At 39.0% G+C, this 25590-nt stretch overlaps 1 protein-coding gene across 2 annotated transcripts; it reads right to left on the reverse strand.

Annotated features, from left to right (window-relative positions):
- Nucleotides 1–3168: 3168 nt before the first annotated feature.
- LIN7C (lin-7 homolog C, crumbs cell polarity complex component) lies at nucleotides 3169–25204 on the reverse strand. Of its 2 annotated transcripts, none has more exons than XM_054971028.1 (5): nucleotides 25135–25204; nucleotides 16607–16725; nucleotides 12837–12908; nucleotides 11376–11585; nucleotides 3169–9331 (listed from the first exon to the last, which is right to left on the reverse strand). In XM_054971028.1, the coding sequence occupies exons 1-5, from the start codon at nucleotides 25169–25171 to the stop codon at nucleotides 9176–9178; spliced, it is 594 nt and encodes a 197-aa protein (XP_054827003.1). In that variant the 5' UTR covers nucleotides 25172–25204; the 3' UTR covers nucleotides 3169–9175. The 2 variants fall into 2 exon arrangements, with proteins under 2 accessions (XP_054827003.1, XP_054827002.1); XM_054971027.1 differs by having other exon boundaries at nucleotides 25102–25197.
- Between the last annotated feature and the right edge of the window lie 386 nt (nucleotides 25205–25590).

Below are 25590 nucleotides of genomic sequence, written 5' to 3' on the forward strand. Positions count from 1 at the left end.
GGGAAGGGTTGTATAGTTTAGTATAGTATAGGAGGTAACAAGTTTATAAGGAAGCATAACAAAGTTCATATATTTACTTAGTTAATTATATTATATATATATATATATTAAAAAAAATTAATTGAAATAAAAAAAATAAATAAGTAAAATATAAGAGAAAACTCCCTCAGGGGGGGAAAAAAACCAAAACAAAAAAACAAAAAACAAACAACAAAACAAAACAAAACAAAAAACCCATAGATAGGATATAGGGATTAGTTATAAGTTTTTGTGAAAGAAGAGAGTGGAACTAAAATAAAGCGCCAAATTGTATGCTTTTTACTGTTTGATATTATTGTAGTAGACTGAAACTTGTGTTATGTAAGAGAAGCAGAACTATATATTTCAAATCATGGCTTCTAAATTTAAAATGACCTCTCTGAATGTAAGAGGTTTGGGAAATCCTATAAAGCGGAGAAGAGTTATTTCATTGTTGGCCAAAACTAAATCTCAGGTAATTTTTCTACAGGAAACTCATGCTAAAAATAATGATACAGATATTTTAAAGGCAAACTGGATTCATTCACAATACTATACAGCAGGTAATTCAAAATCGAGGGGGGTAGCAATACTATTTACAAAGGATCTTCTATTTCAACATAAAAAACCCTCAAAGATCCTAAAGGAAGATTCATCTTTGTTAAAGGTTTAATTCAAGAACAAAACTACACCTTCGCATCCATTTATGCCCCTAATAATCAACAATTAAATTTCATAGAAGAAACACTAGGAAAACTGGAGAAATTTCAGGAAGGTCATCTTATAGTAGGGGGGGACCTAAACTACATAATGGATTACAAATGGGACAGAACACACTTTGAGAAAAGAACCACTCAAAAAAAAAATAGGAAGACAAAGTTGCCACCCATCTTAAAAAGACATAACCTTATTGACATATGGAGACATCTACACGTAGGGGAAAAGGATTAAACTTATTACTCTCAAAGGCACAACTCATATACTAGGATTGACTTTATTTTAGTTTCTGAATCAATGCTTGAGCAAGCGATTGATTCCCAAATTGGATCGTGCTTAATTTCTGATCACTCCTGGGTCAATGTTTTAATAGCATCAGAAACACAAAAACAGAGCTCCAAACAATGGTGTTTGCCGAAACATTTACTCTACAATCATCAAGCAGCTAAAGAAATAGAAAAAATCCTAGAAAGAGCCATAGCCGATAATAACTCTGAAGAAATAAAGGCTAATATACTCTGGGATACGATTAAGACGGTATCAAGAGGACATATTATAGCGCTTTCAGCGAATATAAACAAAGAAAAATTAAAATATAGACAGGACTTAGCAGAGTCCATTAAAAATTTGGAGGAAGAGCACAAATTGACAGGAAGCAAAAAAACGTACCAAATATTAACTGCCCAACGTAAAACTTTAGAAACGCTTGACAGTAACAGCGTACATAGAAGTTTAATTAAGTCTAAGCAAAGATATTGGTTTAATACTCCCAAAGCCCTAAGAACTCTATCGAATAAAATAAAACAGAAGAATTTGAAAAATAACATTCACCTACTTCAAGATGAAAATAAAGTAAATTGCCATGATTCCAAATCAATTTTGCAAGTATTTAGAGAATTTTATACGAATTTGTATTCATCAATAAACCCCAAACAAAGATTATGGATTTTCTACACTCACTTAAAAATGTAAAGAAATTGGAAGAGAACCACAGATTAATCTTAGAGAAATCTATCTCCTTACAGGAAACCCTAGAAGCAATTAAGTTAGCCAAAAATAACAAAGCCACGGGACCTGATGGATTTCCATCGGAGTTCTATAAAAAATATGCTACATTGCTAGCTCAACATCTAACTAATACCTGCAATTTGGTTTTGGATGAATGTAAATTACCCCCTACTTGGAATATGGCCGATATAGTAGTTATACATAAACAAGGAAAAGACCCAACAAAAGCAGATTCATACAGACCAATATCACTTCTCAATCATGATTATAAATTATTTACATCAATTCTGGTTCGACGTTTAAACTCATTTATAAGCAATTATATCCACAACAATCAGGCAGGTTTTATACCCAAAAGAGAAATTGCAGACAATATTTATAAAACGTTAAATTTGATTGAGTTTTGCAATAACAACAGGACTGAAGCATTGTTTCTATCTTTAGATATCCAAAAAGCATTCGATTCGGTTGAGAAAAAATACTTATGTAGCACCCTTCAATTTCTAGGCTTTGGTGAGAAATTCCTAAACCCTATTGGAGCTATATATTTGCAACCTACAGCTAACATTAGACTTAATGGTCTACGTTAAGAAAAAATTGTAATCAATAGAGGCACTAGACAGGGCTGTCCGTTATCTCCCATGCTTTTTGCTATAGCTTTGGAACCCTTCGCAATAGCTTTAAGGGAAAATGAAAATATACTTGGAATCCCTATCAAAGATAGTTCTTTCAAAATCTCACTTTTCGCTGATGACATGCTAATTTACTTAACTAACCCAACAACCTCAATGACACATCTCCACCCCTTGTTATCTGAATTTGGTGCTATATCTGGCCTGGTTGTTAATCAATCAAAATCACAAATTCTTCCTATCAATCTCTCTAAAAATACTGAAAATCTAATTTGTAAACAATACAAATATCAATGGGCCTCAAATCATCTAACTTACCTTGGCATTAATATCACTTCCAAATTAAACGATCTCATCAAATTGAATCACGAAAGAATAGCAAACCAAATTAAAGCTGAAATCATCAATTGGAATAAACTAAAACTTAACTGGTTTGATAGATTTCACTTAATAAAATCATTTATTTTACCTAAGTTTCTTTTCATTTTCAGAGCAATCCCAGTAACAATTCCCATAACGCTAATTACTCAATGGCAAACAATGATCAATAGTTTCTTATGGCAAAATAAGCACCCAAGAATTTCATATTCCACGTTGAGACGAAAATCTAGAGATGGAGGTTTTAATTATCCAGATCTTAACTTATATCAAGCAGCAATCAGACTTCTAAACTTACTCCAACTCATCTCCGTGGAAACTACAGCAGAATGGATCACCCTTTCCAATACTCAATTGGACAAATTCTCCTTCAATGATTTAATATGGAACAAACAAATAAACAGACCCAAAAGCATTAAAAAAATACGTTTTTATTAGCAATTTTGCAGATATGGGACAAATTTAAAGCTAAATTAATTCCAGAAAAATCCAGATTTTCCTCATTTGTTAATCAGTCTTGGTTTCCTCCAGGTCAAGAATCAGATTTCATAAATATATTTCAACAAGCTAAGATGACAAGATTAACTGACATTGCTACAAATTCAGGCCTGATGGAGAAATCAGAAATAGAAGACAAATTAATGCAAAAAATGTTATGGTTTAGATACTTACAGATTAAAAATATGATGGAACAAATAGGCATAAAATCAATAATGAAAACTCCCCTGACGGAATTTGAAATGATATTACGATCTTATACAGTTCAAAAAAAAGGAATGATCTCCATACTTTACACTACATTATTGAACACACTGAACAAAAAGCAAATCCTTTGTCAATCCAGCTGGGCCAAAGATTGCAATGTAGATCAATCTCTTGAGACATGGAATAAGATTTGGACTTCAGCCATATTTAGATCAAATATTACCTTAACTAAGCTGCAAACATTTAAGATTATTCACAGGTGGTATCTTACGCCTAAGAGACTATCCTATATATATCCATCTGCTTCCCCACAATGCTGGAAAAATTGTGGAGAGACGGGTACGTTTGCCCATTGTTGGTGGGGTTGCCCTTTTATAAAAAGTTATTGGGAAAAAGTGATTGAATCAATCAGAATAATTACAGGATATGAAGTCCCTTTGGATCCCAAACTCATTTTTTTAGATCAGTGGGAAGACTTAGCAATACCTATGATTAGAAGAGAATTGATTGCAACTCTCTTTGTAGTCGCAAAAAATGAGATAGCGTTGGTCTGGAAGAAAGATCATGCACCCTCTGTAGATTCATGATTTGAAAAAGTATGGAATCATTTCATAATGGAAAAAACCCATAACGATCTTTATATAGCTGAACAGTTTCCTGCAGATTCCAAGTTCATGGAAAAATGGCTTCCATTTTTTGAATATGTTGATAAAAATAATATCCAGCCTAGATCAAAAATACTCCAAACAATTACTCTCTCTAGAAGCTTTACATTATAGCTTATAAGTTTTGTTGAACTACATAACTTTTAACTGTATGTACTTAACTCCCTCCTGTATCACAATAGTTTTGTACTGGTTAATGTTTCGGTTTATATGTGTATGTTAGTATGTTGTAATGGTTTAACTGCAATAAAAGTATTAAAAAAAAAAGAAATAAGATTGACAGGCACGTAGATTCAAGCACCTTCAGCAATTGCCCAAATTATGGAACTTAATTCCTGGCCTGCTGCTGTTTTTACATCTTTGAGGTTGTTTTTTAAAACTGCAGAGGTATTTATTTTATTAAAATACATAATTTGGGGGCCTGCAAATACTTTAAAGACAGGATATGAATAGCTTCTGGAATTAAACAGGGTATGAAAAATTGTAGCACATTCTCTGTTGTGACCCCCATGTTGTGGAACGACCTGCCTAATAACGTTAGGAAGGTTCCCACTTTCCTGGCTTTCTGAAAAACTGAATTATTCAAGGCAGCTTTTTTTAGGCAGGTAAGAGAGCTATACCGGAGAAGCGGTTCAGAAGGATGATTTGGTAGGGGGATAGGGACTGTGGACTCTAGAACTGTGTATTGTCTATTGCTATAATGTTACTCATACTAGATCTGCATTGTACTGTGTGTTGTTTAAAATGCTTATGCAGTTTCTATATCAATGTTTGTTTTCACATTTCTGTAATCCAGACCCCACTGCATTGTTTGTTGGATGCTTCAGCCATTGATCATAATGACTTACACTGTCTGATCTACCTTGAGCCTCAGTGACAATAAGTAACAAAAAACAAATAGGGCACAAAAAGAAACAAGACGGGGTACAGATGATGTATCTTAAAAGTTCTGGAGAACCCTCTAAAAGAGACAGAAGGGGTAGTATAGAACATCCCTAGAAATCTTCATGAGGCACGTCAAGTAAAATGAGAATGTTATTAAAGTGCCAAAGGTACCTTGTAGGAAGGCACTGTAGCCACACACAAGAAAAATTTTCTGCATGCCAGGTTCAGTCTTAAGTATCTCTAGTAAAGGATCTTAGGTAGCAAAGCCATCACTAGTAAAAGTTGACAACAGCAAATGACAGGAAGTGTCTTGACCTGTATAACTTCTTATACTCAAGCTAGAACTAGCTGAGGAGACACGTAGTATTCATTTTATAACACTGACTTTGTTCACCTGAGTGGAGTGCTAATCTGTCGAAAAGAAGGGTATATAAGCACAGTTATTTTTATTACTATAGATCCACTGGAACATATCTGTGGGCAGATTTTCAGCTGTTGAACACAACTTTCTTGCCTCCTCCCATCCACTTCTGGTACCCACTTCTCCCTCAGGAGCATTTCAAGGTGTGGCAGGAGGGGGAAGTGAGAAAGTCATGCTCTATGGGCAGAAATCCACTAACTGAAAAGTTTTGGCACATCCAAGTCTACTTCCTCTCTCCCTAACCATAAAATGCAGGATGCTCATCAATTAACACTGAACAAGTTTCTATGTTACATTTTGTAAACATACAACATTAATGAGCAGCAGTCTGTGCAGAGGCGAGCCCAAATGTACTAATGACCCAGTTCTTCCTCCTGGCCTTACAACCCACCTGAAAGAAAGCCATGATCCATTTCTAGGTCCCACACTACATTTTGAGAACCACCTGTTGATGTGTTCGTGTGATTTCCAACCATCTAGACTGATGCTACCACAGGATACCACTATACTTTATTCTGGCATGACTTAATGAGGTTGTGAAAAGCAAACCACTTGTGTACTTCCTTGGATAAACTCCAAACTATATTTTGCAGAAGAAGCATCTGCATACAGCTTTAAAATTTTTCTAACAGATATCATAATGTAGAAGTTTGCAAACATTTTGCTATGGGTAGTAAAACAATAAGGAAATATGGAACACACACAAAGAAATATGACATTATTTATTCATATATTCCTTAAAAAAACAAGGAACCCTTGAGCAGCAGTAAGTACATGAAAACTACACACAGTACTGTCTTTCTTTAATCTGTGCTGGTTATTAAATTATTGCATATGTAGACACACCAATACAATGTAATCATTGCACTCATTCAGTAGTATTCATTTATTGGTTTTCTGTATAGTCTAACTTTACTTTAAAAACTGGCTTTCAGCCTTGGTTCTGGATCCCCTTTATAAACCTTCATGGATTTCAGCAACTGAGAAAAAGATTAGATCTATTTTTTTTAAAAAAACCCACTGCTATACCAGTAACATATGGTGAACTAACTTTATAATGTTTACTTCAGTCCGAATCTTTAATATAGAGAGTTCCAACACAAATCTAGTACTCTACAATTAAATTAAAATATCTCATGATTGCCCCAACTACCTATTTTGGTCTCAACTTTAAATACAAATTGCTTCATAAAAATATAGTTTAAAATATGGTTCTAACAGTTGCTTTCTGCAGCAGGCTGCACACTTAAAATATGCAATTCAGTGCTCAGAGTTATCTAAATGACAAAATATTCACATGCCTGTTGGGTTTCAGTCGCTAAAATTCTATTATTACAGTCTCATGATGTCAAAATGTTTTTACAGGACATCTAGATATGCATAATCTTTACACTATCATAAACCCTCCCTACTTTTATGAACTTATACTGGCAATTTATTAGACTACAAGTAGTTCTAGTCAGAGAAGAGAAAGAACATTTGCAGCTACTGATTTGAACACAGATGTAGCTGAACACTGACATCTCGTGGACAGTCAAGCAAACCAGTTTCATCAAAAGCATCTCTTTTAGCTCTTTAAAAGGAGAGGGACAACTAGCAATATAAATCTGAGGCAGGAAGTGAAATGAAAGAGCGAAGGGTCAAAGTCAGAATTGCATTGTCTCTCCGTAACTAAAGCAGTTTAAAAAGGTCTCTGGGGAAAAGCACTGTGTGCCTCCTCACCCCCTGCCCCCCCCCCACAAGCAGGACAGGAAAAGCCCAAAGAGCCAAGGCTCAAGCGGGAAATGCTACCAGTGAGAGACTGATAGAAGGAAACATTTTTGAAGCAGGTCACTGAGACCAAGGCAAACTCACTTACTTGGAAGTAACTCCCTTTCTCCATTTTCAAACAGGTATATTTTATTCTGAGTAATCAGAGATAGGACTAGACGTTGGCAAATTTTTCAGGGCGAGCCCTTGTCATGATAAGTGTAGTCACTCCAATTTAACTTGAAAATTGGAGCCTGGCCCCCTTGAACTAAATTTCTGAACAGCTATAAGCCATTTATAAATTGCCATGATTTTCACCATATTTTTCTCCAAATGAAAGTAACTGTTGTTAAAAAGTAATAAAACTAAGATGCTTACACAGGGACTCTGATATAAGCAGTAGTGAGAACATTTAGCAACACAAGGCAAACAATGACAATAAGACCCTGCCATGCTCCAGAATTCTTTAGACTATTCAGACTATAAAAGCACCAATCTAAGCAGAGAAGCAGAGAAACATGTATCACACACATTTATGAGCAGAAGCAAAAATAGGCTTTTGATAACTGACCTTGTAAAGAAAAAGGGGGGTACACTTCTAAAGTGATAGGACCAGCAGCAGTTGCTGGATCTAGCCACTGTTGTGTTGTACCTTAGCAGATACACCAAAGTAGTGTGGGAAAGAACAAGGAGCTTTCCAGCCTTGCAGTTCTGAGGCAGAGGATTCACTAGCAGGGACATGAAGGAACTATGAAGCTCAAGGTAGTGTAATGCACGGCAGGTTACAAGGATAACTTTTTAGGCTGGCACATGCCAAACACAATCCAAGATAGCTTATTTTGCTAGCTTGCCTGCAAAAGGAACTCCTCATGAGTGAATTTTGGCTCCTTGTCCTCAGGAGATGACACACTACAAGAACTGTTTCAAAGCTCTCTTTGCACACAGTCTGCCTCTGCAATAGCTTTGGAACATTATTTGTACACTCTTTAGCTGGGAAGTTGTAAGAACCATCCAGAGCTTTAAAAACTATAGGCAAGGTATGGTAACAATACTCATTTTGGACTAGAACCACTGAAACGATTAATGCATACTAACACTGCCTATTGTTTTCTTTAAGAGTAGCACTTGTGCTCAGTTAGCACTCTTAAAAGTAACTGGAGTATTTTAACTTTTCCATTTCACTGTGGAAATGGCATACAACTTTTATGTTCTGGGAAGGAACAGACAAACCTGTTTGGTAGAGGTCCCCGTCCAAGCAAACATATTCAAAAGCAGGTAACTTACTGGAGAAATACATACATAATTTTTTTCTCCAATACCTTCATATTTTACCTTACTGAATATAAATACAGGTCTGTTTTCCAATTCCACAAATGCTCTGCAACTAGTATAAAAGTATATAAATTATAGGAATGATTTGCTGCTGAATTTTAGCAAGTCAGTCAAGACATTCAGAATCTGCTTGTTACAAACTATTTACAAGAGGTAACGAAGTGTCCAAGATGTCATTAATCTTACAAAATTATGATCTAGAACATGCATAGAAATTTGTTCATCAAAAGTATAAATCCTGTACTTAACCACACCATTATGAATCACTGTATGTGAATTACATACACACAGTGCTAAAAAGATTAAGACAGGCTGTGAATCTGTATCCAAAATAAAGGTTTTCCGTTTTAAACAATGCCAAATGGAAAGAGACTAGAAAAAAAACAGATGTCACAAATGCTGAAAATAGCTTATTAAAATGTACTTTTAAAAATCTACAAATTTGTTTTGATGGTTACAGGTTTAAATTTTAAAAAGATCTGTAAGACCAGTGAAGTAGAAATGCCAGTGTAAACTTTCCTTCTTAGGAAGCATTAGTGTGCTAGAAATCTGTAAAAGATGGAAGCATTAGCAAAATTTAACATCTTTCTTTAGTACCAGATGAAGTTTCCATGGGTATATCAGACAAGCAAAAGTTATGCTTCTTTGAAGTTATATGCACCATATTAATTCTGTTGCCTGCGTTTTGCTGATCTCATTTTCTCAAAACGTGACTCCATCTCTTCCAGAACTTTTGGTGTGTATCGTACAACCAGCTTAACCTTTCCTTGAGCTGCTTTCAGTAGTTCTACAGCTTTCTCATGATGTTCCCCTTCAACACTCTGGAATGAACAAAAGAATGGCAACCCTATTAGTAAATATCAAAGCCTTCTAATATTCTAGCCTCTCTATTATTCATAAAAATGATCTTAAAACAGCTTTTAAATAGTTATGCTTTAAATGCACCAAATACATTAACAAGCCACTTTTTCTATGTGCCATATCATCACTTCCAAGTATTCAATGGCTTTCATGATTAAAAAGGATAAGATAAAACTGCAATTAAATTATGTTTTGGTCAATACAATGACTTCATAATTAAGAAACATGCCTCCATGGGCAGCTGAAAAGATCACTGAACAACAAACTCACTGTCATGTACAAAGAACTTGGCCTGCAAAGACCTAGCTGAACTCAAAAGCTTGCACTGTTATGTGTCATTGAGTTTGGTCCTAATAAGGATAGTACATGAATTGTAGTCTTAGCTTTTTGGATTTTACTTTTGGATTAACATGGCTGTAAACAACTTGACCTCACACCAGTCACTCACACTCTCAGCCTAACCTACGTGATAGGAATGTTGCAAAGATAAAATGAGAGAATGGGTATGCTGCCTTGAATTTCATGGTAAAAAGGCTGGGCACCAATGAAATGGAGAAATATGAATGACCTTTGATAAGCAGGTTAATTCTCTAATTATATCCCAATTTGGATGGAGGCATGAGGCTCTCATTATTTCCCCCGTCTTCCTCCACAGTATTAATAATTACAGTGAAAAAGCCCCTATATATAATATTATACTGACTTGCTGAAGGATCCTATACAGAAAAGTCTCATTTGTTACAGGCTACTTTTTCCTTACTGCATTTTGCTTCATTTTCTTAGCCTGGGTCACCTGTGTTCCCTTTCTTTGCTTCTTGAACATTTACACCTTTGGAATACTGGAGTCTGTTCTGGGCCTGCCCAAGGCAGCTCATAAAATAGTAACAAAACTATAATGTCATAAAAACAACATAAGAATCACAGCAACCCCATTTTAACACTGTATTTGCACTGTAGTTTTATGGAATTTTTGCTATCCATGAAGAATTTTTTTGAGAGGTAGGATATATGCCTTCAATAAATATCTAATCTCCTGACTCAATCAGGATACAGCCAGCTTGTCTAGCAAACTAATGTCCACAATGCAAGAGAGTAACTAGCACAGGTGGATGAACTTAACAGGAGAGATTTTCCCAGCTCCACTGCTGTGTGGGGAACTGGTTAGCTAGGTCTTATAGGAGAGATGACTTTGGTTAGCCAAAACAGATAATGTGGCAAAGCCTTGAGTTGCTGTGACCGAGCTCTTCCAATTGCCACACAGGTATACCATCTCATATCAACCTAGCAAGGTAGGCTGTGTGTGTGTGTGTGAGAGAGAGAGAGAGAGACAGAGAGAGGGAGGGAGAGAATGTTCTAGAGGGCAGAAATTGGGAAAAAATATGGGGAAATGAACCACAGCAGTGCTTTCATTTAAAGTTGTACAGCATACAAAATAACTTTGCTCCCAAGTTTGCATTTATATACCACAACTCTGCATGTTGATATGCTTCCTCCTTTTCCCACTCATGCATGAAGTGTAACTGAAGGTCTCCTGGTTTTGGAAGCTTCCACTCAAACTCCAATTTGATCAGGCTCCTGTGTTTGGACGCCATAGCAAACTGGAGTTACACAGGAATGGAGAAAACATGCAAGCAGATCATCAAGCAGACTTTGTACCAGTCATGATATACCAGTCAGATGTCTATCTGTTCATAACATCTGAAACAAGCCCTACAGAGGCTCTTTTCTAGCATTAAATCTACAAACCCTTTCTCCTCAGAATATGTACTACCAGCCTAAATAATTCAGAATGTTTCCTCATGAATACAAGTATGCTATTAGCACTAGTGAATTAATTTACTCATGTAAGTCTAAAAATACATTCTAGGATCATCTTTTATTCTCTGTTATCATTTGTAAGGAACTGAACCTTTTTCCTATTGAAAACTACACAAGACCAAGCAAACAATGCCCTCAAGTGGTCAGAAGTAGCAACTACAAGTGGAAGTTAAATTCCATCCCTACCACTCCGTTTACAGAAAGAAGCTGGTCTCCACGCTTCAATCCCCCGTGTCTATCAGCAATACCACCTGGGATAATTCGGGATATATAGATTGGAGAATTTTGCTCTTTGCCTCCCATGATATTGAATCCAAGCCCTTCTTCAGTTTTTGGCAGTTCAACGACTCTGGGATGGGAATGACCTTCACTAGCAGCAAAGGCAGCTACAGTGGCCTGGAAAACAGAAATCCTTAATTTTTTTCAACAGTTAGTATTGTTCATTTTAAATCCAAGCATTTCAAAATATTTTGTTAAGTCTGTTTGCTTTGGCAGAATTTCTTAATCTCAGGGCTGCTTTTTAGGAGATATTTTGTACTCTGACTTGATTAAGCAGATGAAAACCACAATGTACACATGCACACGCACGCACACACATTATAAATGTATTCTCTTTCAAGATGTATGCAGAGGGGGGTGATTGTTCCCACTGGCATGCATTTTAAAAGCAAAGACTACAATTAACACACACATGTGCTCTTCATAAGACACAATACTATATATTTTTAACTTTGGCAAGAGAACCCAAGTACAAAATGTTTTATAAGAAGCAGCCCCAAAGGGGAGTGCTCTGAATGGTGCTGTGGATCACTGTTATAGTAAACAACAGAATGCACAAGGGATTCTTGCATCTTCCATCTAATGAAGGGAGCTCTGACTCACAAAACATATGTTGGAATAAATTTCATTAGTCTACAAGATGCCACTGGAGTTTTTTATTGTGCTGCAGACTAATACAGTTATCCCTCTGGAATAATTATTAAGGACAAGCAGTATACTTCGCTCCATTCAAAATCCTCAGGAACAGTTTAGGGACAGGCACATTTACATGACCCAGCATCTGACAATCCCAAACTTCTCAACACTCTTCTCCATTATTCTACCTCTCAAGGACATCTACTACTAAACAATACACTAAGCTCAGGCTAGAATGCCATGTTAGCATCCCATTCAAACAGAGTAGGGAACTAGCCAAACAGCTGCTGTGGTACATGAATGAAGAGCAATATACATTTGGAGAACTTTGGCTAGCACATCTTCTTCCTCTCTACATCTAGAAGTCTACCATTTTTTCAGTTCCTTGTTCTATATTAATGCCATAACTCTAGAAGCAGCATTCTGATCTGCCCACAATGCTTTTCTAAGTCATAGGTAAGTTCTGATATACCTGTTAAGAAGCACAGCGAACCTGTTAAGCATAACACCATTTGAAGCTACCATGTAGTTCATTCCCCCCCCTTTTCTTTTTCCACCCCCATTTGTCCCTTCCCTCTCCCCTTTCCTTGTGATAGTCTGGTGTAGTGTTTTGTAGTTATGAAAATAAAAAAATTTATTTAAAAAAAAAAAGAAGCTACCATGGGCCAGAATCTTCATAAAGCTACTTTGTCTGTATAAACTTTCCTTTGTTAGTGTGAACAGGGTTCTTACCTTGGCTGTTGCATTAGCTCGTACTTCTGGGCTACTGCTGATGTCTACAGTTTCATACACATGCTCATATACCTTTAAAAAACAAAATGATCAAGATAAATGTCTGCTTTGGATTCAAGGATGTATGTGACTAAAAGTGCAGTCCTCAGCAGAAACACAACCTTCTAAGCCCCTTGACTTCAACAGACTTAGAAGGGAGCAATTCAGCTTGGGATAGCACAACAAAGCTCTTAAAATGGTTCTAATCAAACTGTAGATTGACCGTAACTTTGAGATCAGCCAACCTGGATCCTAACCGAACTAGCTGCTGCTAGAACATTTCTGCAATAGGTCCCTTCCCTCCAGGATGGGTATTAAATATCTATAGCTACATCTCTCTCTAGATAAAGACTAGTATCCTGACTGACTCATCAATGCCCAGCCCAAACCCCTGGACCTAGAAACGTAAAATTTGGGGAGAACATTCCTTTTGTGATGTAGGGGCTCACTAAGAAGGGATTTTAAGAAATTCACCCCCTAAGGGGGTAAAAAGGGGTAAAATGTGTTTTCCCACAGGGATACAGCTTCCCTGTGTGGCTGGCAGGGTTACCCCCACCCCCGCCAACTGCCACTCTTCCCTAAGGTTATTTGCATATGCAGCCTTGATTGGTCATCTCTCCAACGTTCTAAAGAGTATGTACTTGCTACTGGGAGTCACTGAATGTGTCCTGAGGTAAAAATACACCTCCCAGTCTAGGGTTGCCAATCTCCCTGTGGAGCCTGGCTTTCCTGTGTGTTTGGGAGGCTGATGGGTCAGCTGTGGAACTCTGTTCTGAGGTAAAAATCAGGTAAAGGAAATTGCAGACAGTTGAGGAAAGACAGTACAAGACTCCTGAAAAGGGATTTTATATAAAAGTCAGTATGGCAACTGAGTTTTTAAATGTTCATGGGGAGATTGTGCGTGACCTTTCTAGGGGCCATTTCAATGCGAACCTCTCACATGAACCTGCCGAAGTGCCCACCACACCATCCCTCCCTCAGTCCAACTCCACCTCACACCACTTGTAGCCATCATCTCTTACTGCCCCCAAGAAGCCTCCTGGCAGATGTTGTGCAAGATATACCAATGCTAAAAGAAGGAAGCAACAGAGATGCGGCAAAGAAATATGTACATCGTACTCCTGTGGTGCACTGAGAAGCAGTGAGCAAGTACCAGCAAGTCCCGAGTCCAAGGGAAAGGTGACCATCCATGCAGGCTTGGGCACAGTAGTGATGACCCTAGCAGACCTAACAGCCACCATATACCCTGATATCGTCACTATCATGTTCATGGATGGGCTGTGCAAGTGTGCCACTCTGACCCTCAAGAACAAGGCTGCCATCATTAATGAAACACAACTTAACACCCTCGGTGCTAAGTTATGGCATTATGGTTTGGCATTATGGCCAAACCTAGGAGGGGAAAAACTCCAGGACTTTTGCAACCTTTGGAAACTCCAAATCGCCCCTGGGAAGTAATTTCTATGGACTTTATTACAGTTACCCCCTTCAAAAGGCTGCACTTGCATCTTGGTGGTAGTGGACTTATTTTCCAAACAAGCCCATTTTATTCCGTGTACCACCATACCTTCAGCTAAAAAGCTTGCCACTCTATTCATGAAGTACATTGTTAAGCTACACTCTTTTCCCTCCAAGGTGATATCGGATCGGGGCGGACAATTTGTTGTGAACTTCTGGCGGGAGCTATTGCAACTGGCTGGCATCGAACAAGGAATTAGCTCTGCCCACCATCCCAAGAGCGACGGGCAATCCGAAAGAACTAATCAAGTGCTAGAGCAATTTCTCAGATGCTACATTAATTTCCAACAGGATAACTGGACCCAACTGCTCCATTTCGCAGAATACGCTTATAACAATTCGGTCCACAGTTCCACTGGGGAGACGCCATTTAAGGTGGTGCATGGCTATGAAGGAGTAGCATTCCCTTTTGATCTGCAACCTGGAAGCAAAGATCCTGGCGACCTAGGAGAGTGGTGGACCTCCCTCTCCAAACAGTGGACTACAATCCAGAAAACTTTGGATAAAGCAAAAGCTGACTACAAAAAGTATGCCGATCGCCATTGTGTGGAGCAATGGGAATTGCAGCCTGGAGACAAGGTTTATGTCTCCACCAAAAACTTCAGAGTTGAACAGTCTAGTAAGAAACTGGGACTAAAATACCTGGGTCCTTCCCCAGTCAAGAGAGTAATAAATAAAGTCACTGTGGAATTAGCACTCCCAAAGAATCTACGCCAAGTGCACCCCATGTTTCACGTCAGTTTACTCAAAAAAGCACCTCTACCTGATGTTTGGCATCCAAACACCCCAATACCCCCTCCAACGCTAATTGATGACCAGGTGCACTACAAAGTCGAGGAAATCCTGGACTCTAAACGCAGATACAACAAGCTGTATTACTTAATTAGGTGGAAGGACTTTGAGGAGGGGTTTAGGGAGCGGGTGGAGGCTTCCCATATCAGGGCCCCAAGACTCCTTTCCAAATTTCATGCTAAGTATCCCAACAAAGCAGGCCCAGAGGGGTGAGAGGAGGGGGGTCTTAAGGGGAGCAGAATGTCATGGTCTCTTTTAAGGCTCATGTTCTTAACCAGAGTTATGCCATGTTTAAGTTGCAGTTGTTAAGCTTTTTCTCCCTCCAGGTCCAGATGTTGTTTTGACCGCATTTTCCATGGGAGAGAATACTTCTTATCTGTCTCTTCCGCCAAAGACCTTGGCAGCCCGGGCCTTCCCACGTCCAAGTTCTCAGCATACAGAACATTGGGGGGAGGCTGGGAACGAGGGGTTTAATGTATTGCTAGTTTCGTTTTGTATCTCATTCTCAACAATGCCTTGGTTCAGTCAAGTCTTCTTTAGGCCTTGAAATATGGACACTTGTATCAGAGCCTAGTCTTTCAATAAACCTTTTGAAATCAAGAAACGTGTGCTTCTTGCAGAAGGGGGAGACGAACTCTAGATAACTGGGATCCCATAGTCTGACAACACACTCAACCCTCCTGGCTTTCCAGCCCACAAGCTTCTCAAAGTGGGGGCTCCTGTGATGCTGCTCCGGAACCTCAACCCACCCAAACTCTGCAATGGCACCAGACTGTGAGTGAAAGCCCTCCACAGGGGAGAGAGTCGGTGTTCATACCATGCATACCATCAGATAACCTCTTCCAGTTCAAGAGACTGCAGTTCCCCCTCAAGGTCTGCTTTGCTATGATGATCAACAAGTCCCAGGGGCAGATACTGAAGGGGGCAGGAATTGACTTGAGGGAGGACTGCTTCTCACACAGGCAGTTCTATGTGGCCTGCTCCAGGGTGAGCGCACCCAGCAGCCTGGTAATCCTGAAGGGAAAATCACCAATGAGGTCTACAAAGAGGTCCTTCAGTAGAAAAAAAAAGTATGTATTTTTCACTTTATTTCTTGCACTACAATCTTTTCCTTTTAAAAATCTCTTCAATAAATGTTACATTTCGAAATTCACTTCATCAGTTTTAGACATCAACATGCTTCGCTTTATTCAAACACTTTTGTGAAGCTCGGGTACTATGCTATTATACTACAAAACTAACTCAACCCACCCCCCAAACCAAAAATGTTACTTACCCATAAATATTATAACTGGATTTAAGGTAGTTAAATACCACAGCAAAGCACGGGCGTCAAGCTAGTCTAACTATATATATGCTATATTTAAGTCAGAAAATATGTGTTGTGCCATTCACTGTATGTATTCTCAAATAAAACTTACCTCCCTTACGGCATTACAGAACTCACTCTGAAGGACTCTTTGTAAAGCTTGTAATTTTTGTGGTGGTACTTCTCCACTCCTTTGTAGCTTTTCCAGCAACTCAATAGCCCGACAGATGTCTGGAGAAAGATATAAAAAGGGTATAATATGAATGATTATATTTTACTACTCAGTGGGCATTATTAATTTCTAGAGCCAGTTTGGTGTAGTGGTTAAGAGTGCGGGACTCTAATCTGGAGAGCCGGGTTTGATTCCCCACTCCTCCACTTGAAGCCAGCTTAGTGACCTTGGCTCAGTCACAGCTTCTAGGAACTCTCTCAGTCCCACCCACCTCACACAGTGTTTTGTTGTGGGGATAATAATAATGTAATTTGTAAACTGCTCTGAGTGGGTGTTAAGTTGTCCTGAAGGGCGGTATATAAATCAAATGTTGTTTATTGTTGTTATTATGGCATTATTCTTAACACGACAAGTGGAATTGCATCCAGACCTTCCCTTCACAGAGCAGCTCCAATACTTTTTGTCTCTAACAATCTTACTTCACTGAGGACTGAACACATCACCACTGGCTTTTCTAAGCCTCAGGCACAATTTTCCTTGAATTAAGGTGTATTTTCCAGTCAGTTCTTTACCCAGCTCTAATAATTTGCAGTCTGTCCCACATCTGTACTCTTTTTAGTGGGGCAAATCTCATATACACCCATTATTCTGTGCCTTTGATTATTTACATTAGGAGCGTATTTGATACTTGACATGAGTTGTAAGCTTAAAACATAGAAAAGAATGGCTAATGTGACGTTCAATTTTCAAAAATGACTGTCAGTTGGGAAAACTAGCAATCATTATGCAACATTCTTCACAATGTTGAGTTCATCGCCAAGCCAGGCATTTAGTTTTTAAGTTTTCTACAAGACTTTTACTACCATTTTTATTTCCTTTAATTCCAAATTCCCATAGGAAAGTGGAAAAGAAACACATTAATAGCTGCTCTGAAGTTAAAGAGGATGATTTGATCCCCTACGCCTTTTCCCCCCGAAGCCTCCAGACTCATACAGCTATTAGCCCACCCAAGTCCAGTGACCCCAGGAATAAATGTATTTTCCACATGGGGACAGCCTTGCCAATATAGTGCAGCAAAAACAAGGCTTTCACATGATAGGCTTTTCCCATTTTCTCTGCCCCCTCCCCGGCAGCAGCCCCTCATAACACTGGGGACTTTTTATTTTTGAAAATGGCCAATTGAATGTCATTACAGCATTAAAACATTCTATCAGGTCCTCTGAATTCTCAATTTTAATTTTTTTTAAAAAAGTAAGTCTCTGGACCCCTCCACTATTGGAATGACCTCTCTCAGCAACAAAAAGGGCTAGAGATCTTTTAAATAATAAAAGCAGGAGATTCAGAAAACTCAATACACAGAATGCTATAATGTTATAGTGTTGTAAGAACATTCAAATGCAGGTAATATGTCCTCCAGTTGCAGGAGCAAACACGGCTGCGGTGGGGATCTAGAAGATCTGGACTTTCTTATCTATGTGGGTGCCAGCCTGACTTTGCTATGATCCTTCCCAAAACACTGCAGCAAAGGTGGTGTGGGAAAGATCACAGGAAAGACAAGGGAAACTTGTGAGATGTACAGAAGCACCATGACGCTGTGGGAAAGAGAGAAAAAACCTGCTTTCCAATAGCATCCAACTACATATGGGACAAACAACCCATGTGTGAAAGTGACCAAAGTATCCCAGTGTTGGAAAACACTTCTGGGAAGAGAGAAATGTCGGGGAAATTCATAACCATCACTGTCATACGGATCCAATCTAAGTAATAGTTCAAAGGGCAGAGGAGATTATTCAAATCAGAAGTTGCTATAACAGATTTCAAACTCTTTAACAATCCCTTTGGATTGGATACCCTTCAACTCTACAGGCTTTAGAATATCACTGGGTAGCAGATGATGATACCCACTGCAATCTCACAACATTAAAACTGTAACAAGCACCCCATAAATCCTCGGCAGATTTCATAAAATCATCCACTGGCACTCTGATCTGTGTGCTTGCATTAAATGAAATGAGATTAGGTACCATAATATAAGTTGAGCAAGATTTGAGTCCAGTAGCACCTTAAAGACTCATTAGATTTCCAGAGTATAAGCTTTCGAGAGTAAAAGCTCCCTTCTTCAGACAGAGATTTGACTCTCAAAAGCTTATACCCTAGAAATCTTCTTGGTCTTTACAGTGCTACTGGACTAAAGCCTTGATATTCTACTACAGACCAGCATGGCCACCCACTTGAAACTATCATAATGTGAGTTATAAGTTTTTCATTCAAAGAATTACCATCGTGTATGCTGGAATTTGCCACTCCTCTCATTTTCTAGAGCTGGAAATAGGCTTCGGGTTAGAAAAATTGCTTGGTGAGAGGTCTCATACAACAGAACACTGATTTCTTCTGCTACATTCCAGAGTCAGGATCTACCACAAGATCTAGCATCTAGTTAGCAAGCAATTGCCAAAAGCTTTACCACTGGGCATGGAAATCATTAAGTTTTCTGTTGTTGCTTCTGTTATCCATCAAAAGAACTGAGCAAAATATATATATATATATATCCTAATGCTTAGGCTTTGAAGATTAGAAATCAAAACACAGAGGCTTTGCATGACAAGCAGCAGAGCCAGCAGCTGAGTCCAAATGTCAGGCTGTCATATTCTTGGAAATATTGTTTAATTCGCTTTGAGTGACTGAGGAACAAAGAGTAAGATGATGTCCAGAAGTTACTGGAAGTTACTATAATGACTACAAGAAGCTCAGAAAAGAAGTTGCATAATAAAGTTTTTGACTCCATATGGCCTTGGACCAGATATCTGAGATCCAATTATGCCTCTGTGCATAAATTATGGGCAGGTTCATAAGACCAGCCACTGGTGCCCTGCTCTGTGTGCCTGCATTAAAGGGCTGCCTTCTCTCATATGAACCTACCTGCCCACTCCAGCTATCTTTAGAGGCCTTTCTTTGGATGCCCCCACCATTTGAGTTAGATGGGTCAGAACCCAAGAAAGGGCCTTCTTGGTCAGTACAAACTCCTATAAAATTTTTGTTCACAGGTCCAAACAACAACTGAATGTGAACAGAATTATGTAGTTTTTCATATTCTTATTTGTTCTTAAATACCTTAAATAATTAAACTGGCTTACTTTCATAGAGTCTCAAGTACTAAAGATAAAGTTGTTTGGAAGGTTGAATAATTGGTACTCTGAAGTGATGGTGAAATATTACTTTAGATAATATAGAATATTGCATCTTAAGCCTAGTTTGAAATGAAGAAATGGAGGATTTGGTAGACAGGGCTGATGTCTCAAACTCCTGAATAACTCCCTGAACTGAACAAAACAACCACTGAAGTTGCTGTTTTACAGCTACGGCAAAGGCTTAGTAGCAATGTATACTGATCTCTTCATTAGCTGTGGAATGAAATCGAACAGCATCAGCCATACTGCTTCATGGGTCTGTAGCTTTACTACTGCCACTTGAAAAAGTTTGGCCTATACACCCTAGATGGAACGTTTAACTTATTTCACTCACTAATAACATAACATTTGATTTATATACTGCTCTTGAGGACAACTTAATGCCCACTCAGAGCGGTTTACAAAGCATGTTATTATTATCCCCACAACAAAACACCCTGTGAGGTGGGTGGGGCTGAAAGAGCTCCATAGAACTGTGGCTAGCCCAAGGTCACCCAGCTGGCTTCAAGTGGAGGAGTGGGGAATCAAACCCAGCTCTCCAAATTAGAGTCTTGCACTCTTAACCACTATACCAAACTGGATCTAGAAATTAATAATGCCCACTACGTGGCAGACTTCAAAAAGAAAGAGACTAAACACCTACAGCCCCCAGGTCAACCATTCCAATGTATCATCATTGATGTACAGCTAATCCTGGACAAAAGATTAACTGAACCGTTTAGGAAATTACTTTTATAAAGGAATAGAAACGTAGTAATTGCAATGGTTACTGTACGTATCATCTTCTACTCAATTTTCTTCTATGACTGTAACCCATTTTCTGCACTATAGTATGTCATGCCTTAAATGGTATTTTGTTTGCATTGTTTCCCAATTCTGTAATTGTTTATAGGTCTTTGATGTTTGAATTAAGTGAGAAAGGCAGCCAATAAATGGATAAAACATTAAAAATACAATTTCTTTCCTACAGAACTCTTGTTTATAGATAAGCTCTCAATCTATAAGTTACCTACCAGCAAGTTTATCATCTAACACAGACACTAGCCCACATAGCAGATCTGTCTCAAGTCCAGATGCCAATGTTATCCCCATATCAATCAGAAAACACTATTAAAGGCCCTAAGAACCCAGAACATCGACATTAGGGGCTTATTCACCTGTTCATCCTCCAAAGTAACCTATACAATAATCTATCAACATGCCCTTTTGTTTTATACACAAAAGAATGGACTCAAACTGAGATTAGATACAGCAAAATTAGAAACAGAGGCAGAACATTTGTCTACCTAGATATTCTGCTGAAGAGCAGTGACTTTCAGGTCAGCAATAAAGAAACTTCATAGGGAGATTCCAGCATGAAAATGCCAAATTAGAATTTATGAATAAATTTAATTGTATAAACTAGGACTTAAAACAGAGATAATTTTTTCTTAGACAGTACAGGTGTTAAATTAACAAAATTAGGTAGACTGCACTATCACCAGTAACAGACATTGTAAATAAAAGTCATAATAATGCCACACTTTTTTATGCACAATGCCCAGGTAAAAGAATTAGCCAACAACTTTACTTACAATCTCAGCTACACAGAAACACCCTCAAAAACCATTGTGACATCATAATCAGAGGCTGACAAAGGTGGAACACTTGTCATCACAAACAAGTTGACCTACAAATAGGAGCCTGAGAGAGAGCTTCCCAATACCAAAATGTTTAAGACACTAACCTCAGACTTCCAAAGAACACCAGAAGAAACTAAAATGATAAAGGAACTGCCCATTTACGTATAACAAGAAGTCTACAAGGAAACACCCCAAAAACCTTATCCAAAAATCAAAATACTTCTAGTTAGAAATTTCCCCCCCCTAGAGTTCCCCCCCCTGTGTTTTGGGTTAGCACAGTAAAGCTGTCTTTTCCTGTCAAATTAACTTGTTGAGATTTGTTTTCAAGCACATTAGAGTGACAGAATAACGAGATGAAAAAACATACAGGTTGACATGTTGGATCAGGGCACTGATCTATGTAGTCAAACATTCTGTTCCACAGAGGGGCCAACCAGTTGCCTCGGAGGGCCAACAAACAGACAGCTTCTTAGCACTGGTATTCAGTATTTTACTGTCTCTGGATCCCTTTTCACCACAGCAAGTAGCCATTGATGAACCTATTGTTCTCTGACCATGAATCTAATTAATAATTTAAAAAGAAAATAATTTAAAAAGAAAATTCGCTAAATAGAGAATCGTGCTAAAGTAGTGGTTTACTGCTGAATACCACATAATGTAGCTGATGTACTGTGAAAACAGCTTCTGTAATGGGCTGACTTTGGGGGAAGGAGGATGATATACATTTCTACTTAGGCAATGACTTCCTCACTGCAAAGTGTCTTATATTAAATGTACAGCAAACCAAAGCATCCAATCTGAATTACAATCAGGATACCTGAATGTAGGATTGTTTTCCAAACTGTGGCTTGTGACATTCTTTCCAACTGAAACATTAAAAAATGCAAAACTGTAATAACAAAATCCAATACCTCTTCCTAGTTTGTATTCAGCTGTTCACTTCAATACTTGCCTTGAATTGTGCAACTAGATCTAGCTCAAAGTTATGCTAATGGCTTGAATTTATGCCAACTCTATCCCATTAACTTCAGCAGAACTAACAATGCAATCCTACACAGATTACTCCAGTTTAAACACATTGAAAATCTTAAGACTGGAATAGCTTGCACAGAATTGCACTGTAAATACTTTAAATCCAGTATTTTGGCTTAACTGTGTTGCTGGCTAGTTTCTGGAATGCTTACAATTACCATTACTTGTGATTCTGTCCTATCAGAGGAAGACCTGTCTTATTAAGGGGGGGGGAGTAATCAGCAAACACAAGAAAGCCATCAGGATCAGAGCTTACATGCCTATATTTGAATAATGCCTAGATTAACTGTCAGGCTATCAGAGGTTCCCTGTGCACAGGCTCCCGGTCTTACTGAAAGGGTGCTGCAACTTGCACAAAGCAGCTGTGTGCTCTTAATTAGCACACCAACACATCTGCAAAAGCTACAAATTTATGGCATGCAAACTAAGCACACATAGCTGCTTTGTACACATTGCAAAACAGTTTAAATAAGACCCCAATCCTGTGCAAAAGTGCACAAGGAAGGTATTTTGCCTTGCCAGCCTGATATTTAAATCAGGCCTAATTTACTAACTGTACAATCCTGAGCAGAATAACTCCAGTCTATTGCCACTGATTTCAAGGCACTTAAATTAAAGTAACTTATTCAGAATTTTTTGCACCTTACAAGCGTGACCTTGTTTGTGATATATAGGTTAGAGAGTCAGACTAGGATCCAGGAGACCCAGGTTCAAATTCCCACTCTGTTATGGAAGTCCACTGTGTGAGGCTGGGCCAGTCATTCTCTCTCAACCTAAACTACCTCACTCTCAGAATAATATGGAAGAGGGGAAAACAATGTTGTAAACTGCTTTGTGTCCCCATTAGGGAGAAAAGATATAAATCTCTAAGCATTAGTAATAGCAACATAAGGCATGCAAAATTAGTGCTGTTAGGGCTCAACAATTTGAACCTCAGCTTTTTACTCAGCTGTGAAAGGTTAAAGTCTGTAAAAAATGGTACTGAACATGAATACATTGTCTCACTGCTTGAAAGCATGAGAAAAATATATACTTTCATTACTTAAGTGTTAAGATAGGAAAAAGCACTACAGGTCAGTGGTCACATGCTTTCCTATAGGAAAGAGTTCTGCCTGAGATCCTGGAAAGCAGTTGCTAGTTGGAGTACATAGCCCTGGACTGAATGGACCAATCGTCTGACCCAGCATTAGATAGTTCCACAGATTAATACATTTAATTATTATTAATAATATTAATGATTAATATTAATAACTGATAATAATGCCATTTATAATCTGCCTTTCTTACTAAGACTCAAGGTGAATTACACAGTATGAAATTAGTACAGTCAATATCAAGGGCATTGCCATAAACAATGTTATAGTGTAAATAAACACAAGTTTACAAAGAGATAGCATTAGTAAGAATCCAATACAAAGTTGAAAAAATACTAAAACAGAACATAAGTAATTCTAAGGCTGACATTAGACAACATGAAGCACAGGTAGCTCATAGGAGCACATATTTAAAACAACAGATAGTATGTAAGGAAACACAGTGGTGAAGTCTATGATCCATAACTCATTAGTGAAGTATCTGAGACCTCCCCCTTCAATATAAAAGCGTTTTTGAATAATTTGGTTTTGCATCATTTGTGGAAAGCTAGGAGAGTGGGGGCTCGCCTAACCTCTTCAGGAAGGCCATTCCACAGGGTAGGGTCCACCACAGAAAAAGTCCAAAAAATAAAACAGAAAAAAGAAACTTCACAAGATTAGAAAAATTCAGATCTATCTGAATCAAAAATTCAGATGATGTCAATGCTTAAGAATTTAACAACTACAGAGTGCTAGATATATATATATGCACGCACACCACAGCATATTATTTCCCCCTTTCCTCTAACTAAACAAATCTCACTCCAACATCTAGCGTATTTATCACAGAGCCCAAAGAAGTTTGCTCTGAACTTCCTCGTTTTAAATACAAATACAAATTTGAAGTTCCAGGTCCAAGAGATTTAGAAGCATGGTTAATTTGTGAAAGGCTTCATGCTGTTCTTTAGCTTTCTTACCCGCGCCCACTCTCGACAACGGGTATCTCCAACCCGTCAGGGCGCAGAAACGCAACCGAGAGAGGGAGGGAGGGAGAAGGTAGTTTGCAGAGGAATACGGAACAGCGGGGGGGGGGGCGGAGATTCGGAACTGCACACAGGGGAGGCGCGCAGCTTGAGCCGCTTATATTGATAAGAATGCTACCGCTAGCAGGACTCCCTCCTCCAGCCGGAAGGCTTCCCCAGCGGCAGGGGCGGACTGGCCATTAAGGCCACCTCCCCAGGCCGAAAAGAGGGACGGGCGCTCTGGCGAGGGACGAGGCCGCCTGGACCGGCTTTGCTTGCCGAGGCACGGGACGAGACCGTCGCTCCTGGTCTCCCTTCTTGAGAGGGATGGGACGGGCCCGCACTGGCTGCATTAAGAGAAGGGCGCTTCCTGCTCTGGGCTGGCCGGGCAGGCTACAGGTTGGCCCCTTTACGAGACACCCCCCCCCCCATCCCCGGCCCCTTACTATGCACCCCTCACCCCCTGGTCAGCATTCGCTTTTCCGCAGCGTGACTGACTTTTCCGCTGCCCGCCATCCGCCCGGCCTTCACCTCTCTCCAGCCGCACAGGCTCTCCCAGCGCCGCCATCTTCTCCTGTCCCTCCGCTTAGCTGCTCTCGTGGAAGTGACGCCTGGCGGAGGCGGCGCCGCGATAAAAACTGGGAAACGGAGAGGAAGCCAAGAAAGAGCGTCGCCCTCGGCCGGGTCTGTTCGCGCAATCTCTCTTGCGCCTGTTTTCGGGAACCTCCAGTTTTCCCCGTGTCATGCTGCTCCCTTTTCCGAATGGAAGGTTAGGCCTCACTGAGTACATGAGGATTGGCTAACACATAAGGTGTGGGTTGACGGTTGGGCTATACATTTTTGCTTGAATTAAACAAGAGGCCAGTGACACCTTGAAGACTGAGAAAAATTGTTCTGGCATAAAGTTCACTTCATCAGATGCATAAAGTGCGTGTACATTCATTAGGCAGATAGGTTTATATTAAAAATTACAACCAATAGAAAGGC

The sequence above is a fragment of the Eublepharis macularius genome, chromosome 2 (assembly GCF_028583425.1).
Source record: "Eublepharis macularius isolate TG4126 chromosome 2, MPM_Emac_v1.0, whole genome shotgun sequence".
NCBI lineage: Eukaryota > Metazoa > Chordata > Lepidosauria > Squamata > Eublepharidae > Eublepharis > Eublepharis macularius.